This window comes from Notothenia coriiceps, unplaced genomic scaffold, assembly GCF_000735185.1.
Source record: "Notothenia coriiceps isolate Sejong01 unplaced genomic scaffold, NC01 NC01_scaffold00032661, whole genome shotgun sequence".
Taxonomy (NCBI): domain Eukaryota; kingdom Metazoa; phylum Chordata; class Actinopteri; order Perciformes; family Nototheniidae; genus Notothenia; species Notothenia coriiceps.
The window spans coordinates 1-10,207 of NW_011365362.1; the positions used below are offsets into that span (position 1 = coordinate 1).

The window sequence follows — 10,207 nt, forward strand, 5'->3', positions numbered from 1 at the left end:
TGGCCATGGAGGAGTCGGGGCCGCAGTTTACTTGGCTGATAGAGCACACTCAGACATGCTTACCTCGTGAAGAGTGTGAATGAAAAATAGTGAGGAAGGCTCCCCCCCTGCCTGCCCTTAGGCAGACGGGGAGAATCGTTTCGCCCTGTATGGGGCTCACTGCGCACCATGTTTCCCGGGTCCCTAAGGAGCATGGGAAGCCATAATGGCCCGTCCACACAGCGGCGTGCAGTGTCGCTTGCCAGCGGGCATGTCTGAAGCTAGACCAACAACCAATCACCTGAATCTCCCGCCCTGGACACACAAGCAGCGGTTTGATTGGCTAGAGCTGGTACTGGCATATGATTCGATTGGCTGACGCTTCCGTCGAAGCTTCAAAAGTAGAACATTGCTACGCTTTGCTCCCACAATGCAGTTTGGCGATGCGTGACGTCACCCCATTCAAAGTGAATGGGCAGAAGCGTTGAAGCTTCAACGCACGCCACTGTGTGGACGGGCCGTTAGTGCATTATGTCCAGATACCTACTGACCCACAGCCCGCCTCCCCCCCTCACCGGTCCTGTGTTGCCCCAGCAAGCACAGACGGTGAAAAGGAGCCAGACATGTCCATGAGATAAAACCTTATGAAGGGGCCTGGCGTGGACCAAGACGCCGCTGTGCATATGTCCTCCACACTCACGCCGCTAAATAAGGCTGTTGACAAAGCCTAGCTTGTGTAGAGTGCGCACGGCACGGACCCCCGCGGGGAAGGCTCTCCCCGCCTGACCGTAGGCATGTGCAATGAATGCACTCGCAGAGCAATCCTGCCAGGCGTTTCTTGGACAGAGCTTTACCGGCCACACCCCCCTGAAGCACACAAACAGCTGTTCAGTGCGCCTAATGACAGCCGTGCGCTCCACATAACATGCCAGCGCACGTAACGGGCAGAGGAGGTGCAGTTTAGCCTCCCTGTCCACAATATGGGGTGGAAGACTAAAGCCGCCATAGTCCTTGACCTGAACGAACTCCTTAAGTTCTTGGGAACAAAGGAGGTGTTCGGTCTGAGTGTTGCCCTGCTACGGTCACCCCGGATCCACAGGCAACTCGGGTGTACCGACAGAGCGGTCAGTTCGGACTGTTTTTAATGACAGCGCCTTCAGGGAGGAGAGCTCCAGAGGCTCAAATGGTTCTGTGACCAGAGCCTCGAGCACCAACGTTGGAAAAGTGTGAGTGTTACAAAGTGATGTTACAGAAGCAAACAAAGGAGTCCAATGGTGGCGTTTCAGGCAGGGGGGAAATGAAAAGAGAGAAACTCCCTCCGGGGATGAACTTTGTTCTTTTTAGCTTTTGCAGACCTTTTACAAAACGTGTATAACACGTACAATACAGGAAAGGGAAAACCCCCAAAAGCATAATAGGGCCTCTTTAAGATTTAACATAACTATATATAACATGTTGTTTTATTAGAATTGTTTTCTCAAATTAAAGGAAATGAACTCAATGTGAGCAAAGGTTTACTTTCTAATGTTTTAATGATATAGAAAAGCATAAATGATATGTCTACCTTAAAATGTAGCTACCAGTAACCAATGACTTAGATGACATTCTGTTGATGTGTGTTAGTGAGTGAAGCCACTGTGTGTCTGTAATGCGTGACCAGCCTCCAGTCAGAGAGAGAGAGAGAGAGAGAGAGAGAGAGAGAGAGAGAGAGAGAGAGAGACTGGTTGATCAGGTTAAGCAGAGACGCATGCTGCTCTGATTCATATCTGTTCGCACTTTGAATGACTCCAACACTTGTTACTTTTAAGCTATGACTGGGATAGTAAAGATATTAATAAAGAACAATAGAAAAGCTACTGTAATAGATTTAATGTTATTATTTTAACACCCCAAGGACATTACAATTGTTCTTTTCTATTTTCTTAGCATGTAGAAAAAGGAGGCATTTTACACTGCTAATTGTGTTTTGTTAAGCATATACACTAGTGAATCGGCCAACCACACATGCAAAGCAACGTCCAGTCATCAACATAGAGATACAGAGAAAATACAGATATGGAAAGTGGACATGTCTTTACCCAATTTAATCCGTGTCATGTTGTTCTGGTGGGCAGTAGACTGCAGTAATTCCAGGCTTTCTCCTGGTAGTCATGAAATACAATTGAAGGTGCTTCTTTTCCCCTGTTTATAGGACAGCAGCACATACAGGACACACCCACTACCGGTCTACCTTTCTGTATCCCTCCTCCAGGTGATCCCAAGTGATTACAACATGACAAGTGTGTGTATGGTATCTGCACATTGGTTTGATTGTGTCCTGTGTGGGATCTGAATAACTAGTGTGTGAGAGGTGTAGCCTAAGGCCAAGTAGTAAATACAATACAAGGATACATGTTAAAGTATATATGTTCGGTTTGATGCTAAATGAAACTTGCATCAAACTGCCGCTACAAGCAGTTGAGGATGCATTACTGGGCAAATAATAAAGGGCTTTCTTAATATTGACTTTCGACTAACAAGGTTCTTCTACCTTTTTGAGAGAGAGAAAGGGTCAAACAGGATATTTTATATGGGGTAGTGAGAAAGAAGATGGAAGCATAACAATAAGTCAGGAATAAGAATACTGTAATATTATTTATGTGGATACCAGCTCACAGAGAGATTCATTGAAATGAAATTGTGGACACATTAGCCAAGCAGTCAAAACAAACAAGATGACATCCTGGACATTAGACAGTAAATCTGAAGCAAAATTGGGATACAGAAAATAAAAAGCATCTTCAATATATGAGACTAAATAAAGCACTGCATTTAATAACATCACTCAGGATTATGTAAGCACTTTAGTGGAGCATGCCATTCAGCACTACTATCTAGACTATCTAAAACAAATACAAAAACATTAAAGAAAGACATCAGGAAGACTTAAACATGTCTTGGACATTGGGTTAGGGAAACAATTAAAACATTTTAAAATAAAAATTAAGCAGGGCAAGATAGTAATATTTTTACCAAAATGTTGTTATTTATTTTAATTGGTTATTATATTAATAATTTAGTTGAGTTGTACACCTACTGGGTTGGTCCCCACCCCAACCCAGTAGGTGGCAGTAATGCACCTTATCGCTTCATGTGCGGAACCTTCGCTGTTTGCTAGTCGTGCTCTACGGACCCGTTTCAGTGTAACTCCACGATGGCAGCTCTGGTGAAAACACATGTGCAGTTGTCTGGTAGGTTTTTCTCTATACAGTTTAATATTGTTGCGTCTCAAAACTAGGACAAGGGTTTTTTTTCACACCTTATTTTAATGTTATAAAGATAGTAGCTAGCTGACGTAACTTCCTTAGCTGTTAGAAGCATAGGTTAGAAGCAAACATGCTGCACAGCTAGCTTAGCATTAGCCCTGTTTCTGTTGGTTAGCTACCCAGTTTAAATATAACTGAAGCCGTGCTCAATGATATTTGTTGTTATTAAAAAAAAAAGGAAAAACAGCACTGTGTTGTGTGTAGTGTGTTTCAGACTAGCTAAAAAAAACCTGTCACAGGAGAAAGAGTTTATTGAATACCGTTAACGTAAACTAATGTAGTGTGCTGTTCACTTACACTTGCATTACAATCACTCACAACAAACCTCTTTCCATACTCTTACAATACACTTTGTTACAGTTGTCAGAAAACCCTTATGGTTTGGGTGCTTTTCTGATAAATGTTGACATCGCAGAGCAGCACGGAAACTGTAGTTTCACTTTAAATGTAGCTGTTGATTTTAGGGTTAGGTTTGAGTGCTAGACAACAGACATAATATTTAACTTATATTAAGCCGAAGTTTCACATGTTTGAGTGTCAAGGGGTTTTCTTCAAAGCAAACTATCAAGAACAATGTATATATACAATGTGTATTTCTTATATATATAATGTATATACGAAATGAATAAATGCTGTAGCAGTGCTCAATATATAAGAAAACACGGCGCTGAGGTATTTGATACAGTAATCTAATACATTACTTATTTTACCTGCACTAAAGATATTCTAGTATCAGTGTAGTGATAGCTTTCGCAGTAATAATAATATAAATAATAATGTGTATTTTTGGTGTCCTCAGCGGACGATGCACAGCCTGAGTCAGAGGAAAACGAGGAGCAGAGTGATTCTGAAGAAGGGAGCAATGATGGAGAGAGTGATGGAGGAGAAAATGACCAGGATGAGGCAGAGGATGAAGATGAGGAAGGAGGAGAGGGTGAGGAAGGAGGTGACGGAAACGCCAATGCCGGGTGGGCAGAGGCCATGGCAAAGATCCTGGGGAAGAAGACCACGGAGACAAAAAGCATCATCCTGGTGAAGAACAAGGAGCTGGACAAGATGAAGGAGAAGGAGAAAAAGGAGCTGCTGGAGAGAAGGAAACAGGTATCAGGGTGCACATTTTGAAACTCCTCCATGTTGTCTGTTTATTCTGTCATCCCATTACTAACATCTGAATTATTTTAATGAAAGAAGTCCAAGGGTCTGTCTGCCTGAATGCTGAGTCACCTACGGCTCTTTATGTTTTGCTCCTATTATGAACACATTTTGATTTTATTGTCATAAATGAAATGTTGTAAGTGTATCCACACAAACGTCGCCCTTACGAACCAGACCTCTTTGCCACATTTAGATCCTACTGCTCTGAATTCATTGTGTCTAAGGATGCAACGATGGAAGTTTCCAATGTTAATGTTTTAAATAATGATGAACAAAATCCGGAGTCCACATGTGATTTTGAAATATTAGAACACTGACCCTTACTTTCAAGTAACTTGCAGCACGTCTTGCACCGTCGTTTGTGTTCCTCAAAGAGAGTATTCTGCAACTTGTCACTAAGATGCCAGGGTTAACGGATTTTCATTTGATTGATAGCGCCTTGCAGGATGCCATCGCATTGAGGCAAGATACTTCTGGTGAAACATTCCTGTGGGGTTTTACTTTTTACCTTGGTTCCCTCGTGTGTGTGTCTCATTCCAAATAAATGAGTTGCGTGTTTTCTCACAAGGCTACATGTGGAATGTGGCCTTAATAAGCACATTCATAGGTAAAAAGCCTTGAAGGAATTATTTTTAGGAATACATATGCCGACAGGTTGTGTTTTTCACAATATGACACATTTATGGAACTAATTGTGAGTTTGTTTTTGTGACCATCAGGTGGACAAGAAGAGAGCGTGGGAGAATTTGTGCAGGGAGAAGCCAGACCTGGTGAAGGACCGAGAGAATGAGAGAGCTATGCAGAGGATCGCTACCAGGTGAGGACTCTTTTTCTCTGAGGCTGCTTTGTTAAGCATTCTCAGAAAGCAAGTTGAATTCCTGACTCCAGTGTGTTCTCGTGCTCAGAGGGGTGGTGCAGCTGTTCAACGCTGTGAGGAAACACCAGAAGACGATAGATACAAAGGTGAAGGAAGTGGGAGGCTCGGAGAGGAAGAAGGCCAAGCTGCTGTCGTCTATCTCCAAGAAAGACTTCATCGATGTGCTGAGGAGGACGGACGGAGGCAGCGGATCAGCTGTCAAGGCTGAAAAGGAGGCGGTGAGTTCAATGATATCCTGTCCACGTGTTCCTTATGAGAGTTACATGTTAGGGTTGGGTATGGTTACACTTTTGGTTCTGCCTATCGATTTCAGTTTGTATTGGTTCTTGATTTTGGTTCTTTGAGAGGTTAAAAATAAGTTGCATTCCTATTTCACGGCAAATGTGTTGGTCTTATTAAATATAATGATTTAATATAAAAATCTATGCCTTGTTTTGGCCTTCACAAGTTCTAGGGATGCTCCGATCGATCGCCGATCGTTATTGGCCGATATTCTCTCTTAATAGTATGATCTGTGCTCTCTATAAAGGCCGATCAGGAGACCCGATCGGATGACGTGAAATACATTACACTTTTCTCTGTGCGCGGCAAAACAAGCTCACCAAAATGGCTTCTCCAGTCTGGCAGTTTTTTAAGGTGTCCGAAAAAGACAATAAAATAGCGGTATGCAACGTGTGTGAAGCAGAAATCCTGCAGCTCCACCCGCTGTGACGGACCGGTGAGCGGTTATTGACCTCTGCTTAGTCGGGTCACTCATTACTGGATCAGTGAGCTCCTCCCGTGTTATTCTCCAAAGTGAATAATGAACTTCATTTGAATGTAATAATGATGTTGTTTGTGGAAGCGCATCATTTATTGATTTTTTTTATCCGTATATATAAACTGAAGCAATATAAAAATGATCCCCATTAACTGAGTTTTAAACATCAGCATATATTACCGGTCATAGTCCGATAATTACCGGCTAACTCTGCTACACAATTCACAATACTTTAAATGGAAGATCCCCATAGCCCCCACCCACCCTATGATCGGATCGGTAACGACTGATTCCGGTGATCGGTCCCAAAAACCCTGATCGGAGCATCCCTAACAAGTTCTATATGTCGCAGTGTCCAACCATATACAGTCAGTGTCCAACACCTATCCTGCAGTAAATACCTGCCAGCTGCCGGATTGCTTTATTATTTGCAAAAGTATATGAATCATAATTTCATTTATAAAACATTCTAAACCCTGATTCACAAACTGACTTCTCCACTGAGTGCACTCAAGGTGTCGCTGTTGCCTCGTGAAGGCATCGGTGGGACAAGGCACAGCTAGAAGCACATAATAAACCATGTTTTTGTTTGTGTGTGTGCAGGCTGCAGAGGAGAAGCCCGCCTGGAGCGTCCTCACAGACGACTTCATGATGGGAGCCACCATGAAAGACTGGGACAAAGACAGTGATGGAGAGGAGGCCGATACAAACCAAGGAGCAGGGGGGGAGGACAGTGACTCAGACTGAAAGGACTGCAGGCTGTGATGCCTTCAGGGACATGTGTGTGGATCAGAGACCCTGACCCCTCCTGTCAGTGTGTGTGGACTGCACAGAGAAAAAACCTGGAATGTGTTTATACTGACTGTATAAACACGCAAATATTTGTATGGCCTCTCACACTATGATGTTTGTTGCTCAATATGTTGTGCAGAGAGGGGAATGATGAGTGACAGTACAACACTCTGAGGGACAATAACTGATGCATGGGAACAGGATGTGACGGGGAACTGAGAGAAGCTCCTTGCCATGTGGAGCTCCTGCCCTCCATCATACTCGGCATCAATTTGCTTCCATTTACATCATAATATTTTTTTATGAATTACCTTTGTTCTGTAAATATGAGTGTTTTGTAGAGTGCTGGCTAAATAAACAGCAAGTTCATGTGTCTATCAGTGCTCTGTGTTCTTCTGTAGACTGGACATGCGTCTGGTCATAGTAACATTATTTTTATAAAAATTATTTTTGGGGCTTCCCTTTTTCAGTCATTTTCACAAGATGACACAAACAAACAGTTACAGATTTAAATACAGAATAAGGGCAGTGTGTCCCCGCATTTTTACTGTTCAACTTCAATCTCTGAATTCTGACTTAAAGAGGACATATTGTTCTCATTTTTAACGTTCATATTTGTATGTTGTGTCTCCATGCTTTAATGTTGAAAAAGCTCTTTATTTTCTCACACTGCCTGTGCTGCAGCACCTCTTTTCACCCACTGGCCGTTTCTCAATGTCGAGTAAACCTGCTATTTCAAGTATACTACGTCATCGAGTGGCGCCGAAGGACTGTTTAAATGCCCAGCATTCGGCGCCACTCGATGACGTTGTATACTTGAAATAGTGGCTCTGCAGCAGGTATACTCGACATTGAGAACCGGCCTCTGTCTGAAACCAGAGCCCAGTCTGTTGTGATTTGTCAACGGCTTTGCGATGTGTTGGAAAGGTCCCGCCCTTTCATTTCACATACAATGTGTTGGAGCGCTTGCCAATAGAAGCGATAGTTACTTAGTGATGTCACTATGTTACGGAAGTAAACCAGGGAGTCCAATGGAGGCGTTTCGGGTCCTTAAAAAGACAATGCAAATGAATATTTCCTTAAATATTCCAGTTTAGTCGCCTGCCAAGTTTGACAAAAATATTTGGGTTAATCAAGTTTATCAACTGCCCTTGTCAGCTCAATTTTAAACGTGCTTTTTTTCTGCTGAAACGAATGCTATAGAGAAAAAAGTTCAGATCACCATGAAAATGAAAGCCATCTTCCCTCGGACCGCCCAGCAGGTACTGTGTTTCAGACTTCTCTGCATTAATATGATGTTTTATGTCTGTATGTTACGTTTGTTATGATTGCAATAAAATTACACTTCTAGTAACATTATACTGAAAGTGCAGCATAAAAATCGAACTAATCTGTGTATCATTTTTTTCCCGATTAAATCCAACCAGAGAATGTATGCAGGCGGCCCAAATAGGATACAAGTAGGCACATCAAATATATAGATTTGTTTCTTTTAAGGTGATTTTATTTATTTGATCTTTTATTTTATTTATTCCAGCTAGGCCCGACAACAATACAACCACTTGAAATGATCCTTTTTTTTCACCTTTCTGTCTTATTTTTTGTGTTTGTAATATTAATAAAATAAGTATTACTTATGTTTGTTATACACTTTTTATTTTGTAAATACTTCTGGTAGTAAATAATAAAAAATACAACTCATAACATTTGATTTACATGTTTTTTTCCATTCATAAATAAAAACAACCTTGAATAAAATAACCCAGAAAAATGACTGAGTAAATTACATCCTTTTACGGCCCTAAAGGTAATTTATAAACACGCAAAAAATAAAGAAATCTAGACCGCAAAATAATTAAACAAGCGAGTGTCTGTTTTTCCTGGCCAAGGTCAGGGTCCTTGAACACAACACGAGCCTAATCCACATCACGTGATATATGTCTCGTTGTGCCCGAGAGCACTGGAACGCCGCTCCGGCACTTCATAAATTGTAGGCATACCCATAAGGAGCCGTACACATGCCGCAGTTTTTGCGTGGCTGTGTCTTTAGTTGAAAGCACAGTGGCGATCTGTTCATCTGTCATACTGATCATACAGTCAATAACTTTGTTGTTATTAGCATCTGGTTAGCTAGCTATGCTAACGAATATAAGAAGCTTCTACAACCAGTGAGGTAAAGACACATCTTTCTATGATCGTTAAAAAAAACGGAGAATAAAGGAAAAACAGGTATAAAATACTATATGACAGTAAAAAAAAGAGTTGTTATTAATAAACAAGAATACAGTTTAACAGGGCAGTGATTTGTAAAAATATCCATAAATAAAAATAAATCTGCTTAGGCCTACAGTTCTGTTTCATATGGATGTTGAGAGAAGTATCCATAGAGCTCCTAATGTTGGTCTCAAGATTGATGCTTTTAACTTCAACATTTACAAACAAATCTTCCCGGGGGAGCATGCCCCCAGGAGGTTAGCTCCTCCCCCCAAACTTAAATCATGGGTAGGAAACTAAATACATTTGCACACATCTTGTGTCCATATAATTCTGTTTTGGTGGTCATGCCACAACCGTGCACGTGCATGCATGCGCGAGTCAGGGTAAGATATCTGGACTAAGAGGTTCCTTTTTCTTTGCACAGCATGAAAGAAAGGCAAAATAAATGGGATGGGATTTTAGCATTTTTAAGCAGAGGTCAATAATTTGTATGGCCCTAGGAGGATGTTGAACAAATTGAAATGGCCCTTGAGAGGAAAAAGATTCCCCACCCCTGTTTTAAAGAGTATAAAAACGGAGAAATGTTTCTGATGTTCTTAGTAAACAGTTTAGATGGCTTGCGTGGACGGGCTCTAAGACCCTGCGTCACCCCGCGAGGGTGGGGGGGGGGGCAGTGATCCGTTAGCCGCTGCAGCGCTGTCCCAATGGGCACAGCGAGCGCTCCTATTTACAATAAAAGCTCTGTAACGTGGATTGAAGGGGTTCCCTGCTCCCACACTGATGACCACAGCCTCGGAGTGAAGTGCGCGGAGGAGAAGCACGTGCGAACTTCAGTCCTTTATAACTCTACAACTCTGCTGTCCGCTTGGCACGCGCAAAGACGAGCCGTTCCCAGACTAGATGGGTTGAGGGAGACCCGTAAACACGCTATGCAGTCGCCCCGAAGGCAAACTCCGAGCTGGAAGACTTTTTCACACTGAAATCTCACTTCTTTATGGATTATTGATTTAAATAGCCCTACTTGTATTAAAGTTCACAACTAGGACACCAGGACTGCGTCTGGGTTCGGGTGCTTTTTTTAAGACCACTTTAGAATATGCCTAGAGGATAAAAAGCATCGTG

General features: G+C 42.2%; 1 protein-coding gene across 1 annotated transcript; it reads left to right on the forward strand.

Moving 5' to 3' along the window:
- The first annotated feature begins 3,109 nt into the window (after positions 1–3,109).
- Positions 3,110–7,243, forward strand: rrp15 (ribosomal RNA processing 15 homolog). The gene is made up of 5 exons (XM_010789192.1): positions 3,110–3,209; positions 4,084–4,385; positions 5,159–5,256; positions 5,345–5,534; positions 6,680–7,243. The coding sequence occupies exons 1-5, from the start codon at positions 3,173–3,175 to the stop codon at positions 6,821–6,823; spliced, it is 771 nt and encodes a 256-aa protein (XP_010787494.1). The 5' UTR covers positions 3,110–3,172; the 3' UTR covers positions 6,824–7,243.
- The last annotated feature ends 2,964 nt before the right edge of the window (positions 7,244–10,207 follow it).

Excerpts from the sequence above, each read along its gene's own strand:
- rrp15 (XM_010789192.1), top strand. The coding sequence starts at position 3,173 with ATGGCAGCTCTGGTGAAAACACATGTGCAGTTGTCTG. Across the intron at positions 5,257-5,344 it reads ATGCAGAGGATCGCTACCAG|AGGGGTGGTGCAGCTGTTCA; the intron begins GTGAGGACTCTT and ends TCTCGTGCTCAG. Across the intron at positions 5,535-6,679 it reads TCAAGGCTGAAAAGGAGGCG|GCTGCAGAGGAGAAGCCCGC; the intron begins GTGAGTTCAATG and ends GTGTGTGTGCAG.